At 41.5% G+C, this 2,885-nt stretch overlaps 1 protein-coding gene across 1 annotated transcript; it reads right to left on the reverse strand.

Annotated features, from left to right (window-relative positions):
- Nucleotides 1-1,251: 1,251 nt before the first annotated feature.
- map1lc3c (microtubule-associated protein 1 light chain 3 gamma) lies at nucleotides 1,252-1,567 on the reverse strand (the record flags this gene model as incomplete). Its single annotated transcript, XM_014031914.1, is given in 1 exon segment — nucleotides 1,252-1,567. A coding segment is annotated over 1 exon segment (163 nt), but the record flags the coding sequence as incomplete, so codon positions are not given.
- Nucleotides 1,568-2,885: the final 1,318 nt, after the last annotated feature.

Raw genomic sequence — 2,885 nt, forward strand, 5'->3', positions numbered from 1 at the left:
TCTGAGCTCTRTAAAATATAAAAACCTCATTTATTACTCAGGTAATGTAACAATGAACTTCTCTTTCCTTCCAAAATCTTCAAGTTATGTTTTCAACTATGACTCGGTTTATTTACTGTCATCTTACTGCAGATATCACAGAAGAGAGCAATAATTTTAATTACTGTTGAAACAGACATCAGGTTTAGTGGACAGGGSATCAATTGTAATTTTCTCCCAATTTAAAGTTAATATTTGGAAAATATATAAACAGTATTACTCTTTAAGTCACTTGATGTCATTTTTTTTACCTGAAAGAATCCACTGTAGAAGGACTGACAGGTGCTTGACATGCTTTGCTCTCTGGCGGCCATCTTGGATTGGTTGAAAGGTTTTGCACTTAGTGGACAGTGTATTCCATGATGTATTGGTGTCCACTTTAGGGGACTATATGCAATTCTACCATAAAACCTTTACACAAAGAAAATGGCTTTTAAAAAACACTGTCCACTGCAGTGACCACTAATGCATGGAAGGACTGGACTGAGCCCCGCCCACTGTGACAGCATGAAGGAGCAAAGATGGTGACCAAACAGGGCATCACCTCACAGCCACCATAACTGTTACACAACTGGATCTGTTTCACTAATTATCTGTAATATTTAATAGTTTGTGTTAAATTGTAACATGACTCAGTGCTAAACTCTGTAAATATGCTCCAAGCTAATATCTGTTAACCAGTTCAATAAATAACAGTGATTACATGGACTTTATCAGATTATTTTAATTTTAAACTGTTACATTATGTTCTGCTCAGATCACATTGAGGTAAAGATCAAATATGCTGACTTGTAAAATGAGATGTTTTCCTGTTTATCTTCTGTTAATCCATAACAGCTTTTCTGACATTTAAAACATTAAACTGTAAAATATTATTTTAATGTTTCTACATTGTCAGACTTTATTTCTGCTCTGTCACCAACATGTACAGTAATGATAAATCCAGACTGATGTTTAGCTTCTACACCTGAAGAGAGCTGGTTTGTGAGCTCYAGCTGATCCAGTCCACATCAGAGTACTGAAGAGCCTTTAAAACCAGGTCCCTGCAAGACTTAAGCTTTAATACAGGTCCTGAAGGACCTGAGTGTCTCACTTGGACACATTTAAACTGTAAAAACCTGAAGTCAAGTTTTCATCCAGCAGCTCTGATCAGGTTTCAGACTCCCATCAGGATTTTAGATTTTTAAAGAACCTGGACCCAGACCACTTCACTGCCAGATTCAGAACATTTATTAGATCTTTAAAAACCAGAAAATCTTACAATCTATAAAAATATTTTCTATTTACAGCAGATCAGACCAGCAGCCTGGAACAGACTAAAACCTGGAGCTCAACGAGTCCAGGGCTCTCAGAACCGGGGACGTCTCAGAGTCCAAACATCTCCTGCGAGGCGTAGGTCATGTAGAGGAAGCCGTCCTCATCCTGGTGGTCTTTGTAGACCTGGGCCATGGTGAGGGACATGCTGGGCAGCCCGCTGTTGTTGATGAGCAGGTAGAAGGCCTGGTTGGGCAGCAGAGCCATCCGGTTCCTGAGGACAGGTCCACAAGCACAGGTTAGCTCAGAGCTGCAGGTGCTTTGGGTCGTTGGGTTTATTAACCAGTTTAAAACACAAAACATCTGATTCTCAGGGAGAAAACGAGTGAATTTTAAAACCGTCGTTTCAAACAGCACTGACCTGGCTRTAAATATCAGACAGATGTCAGTGATGTACAGATGTTCTGTGAGCAGACAGGATTTCTCTCAGCTTCATGACTAAATCTGGTTTCTGTCAGAGGGGGGCACGGCTTTAATCTGGATTTTAATCTGGATTAAAGCAGATCAGAAAACTATTTTGTTTGAACTGAAATGATTTTTTATTTAGTAAAATCTGGAATAAAATATTTTATTGAAGTTTTGCTCAAATTAATTTACTTTAACATAAGTCAGGATTTTAGACTTTAAAGTCCTGATACAGACCTGGCTATATCTGGGCCTGGACTGGTGGGTCAACAAAGTAAGGACCGGATCAGGTTCTGGTTCTGATGTCCAGAACTTTCCCTGATGAACTGAAGGATTAAATGTTAGTTTTAATTGCTGAGACCCCGCCCCATMAGACCCATTGATTTATTGGATCAGCTCATCGCTGACGTCAGAACCTGTGATCAGATTCTGCTGAGTCATCAGCAAACAGCTGGAGAAACGTAAACAAAGTTTAGTCTAATCAACAGCTGGTCCACGGGTCAAATATGGTCCTTTTTAAACCGTTATTTGGCCCAAAGCCGTGAGAAAAGATCTGAAACAGGTGAGCTTCATACCTGCAGCTTTAAACCAATCAGCTGTCCAGCTGGTACCACAGAGGGGCAGGGACCATCAACCTCTCATGTGACCCCCAGAACCTTCAGATCTGAGACCAGGTCCTCAGATTGAAGGGGTTCTGTCTCAGGTGGAGCAGGTTCTGAGGTCTACAGATGGATCAGTGCAGCGGACTGTTCTGGTTCCGAGGAGCCGAGTAAGGTCTACAGTCCAAGACCGCTAGACCAGAGAACCAGATCTGAGGAGTTCTCTCTACAGGGTKGTGGACTCAGATCTGCTGATCCACTTCCAGAGGACCTGAGCTGGTTCACCTGGTGAGGAGGAACCTGGAGCTGGTCTGGGAAAACCTCWGTCCTCCCAGAAGAGATCTGGACCTCCCTGACCCCAGAGACTGGACTCTGATGGACCCTGCAGGTCCAGTTTGAGGAATGGTTCTCTTGTTCCAGGAAATAGTCCGGTCCTTCAGAAACATTATGGCTTCTTTAAATTTAAACTGAATTTATTCTAAAACACTTCAAACCTTAAGTTTTTGTCTGAAACATTTAGCTTTAATC

Source organism: Austrofundulus limnaeus, unplaced genomic scaffold, assembly GCF_001266775.1.
Source record: "Austrofundulus limnaeus strain Quisiro unplaced genomic scaffold, Austrofundulus_limnaeus-1.0 Scaffold1347, whole genome shotgun sequence".
NCBI lineage: Eukaryota > Metazoa > Chordata > Actinopteri > Cyprinodontiformes > Rivulidae > Austrofundulus > Austrofundulus limnaeus.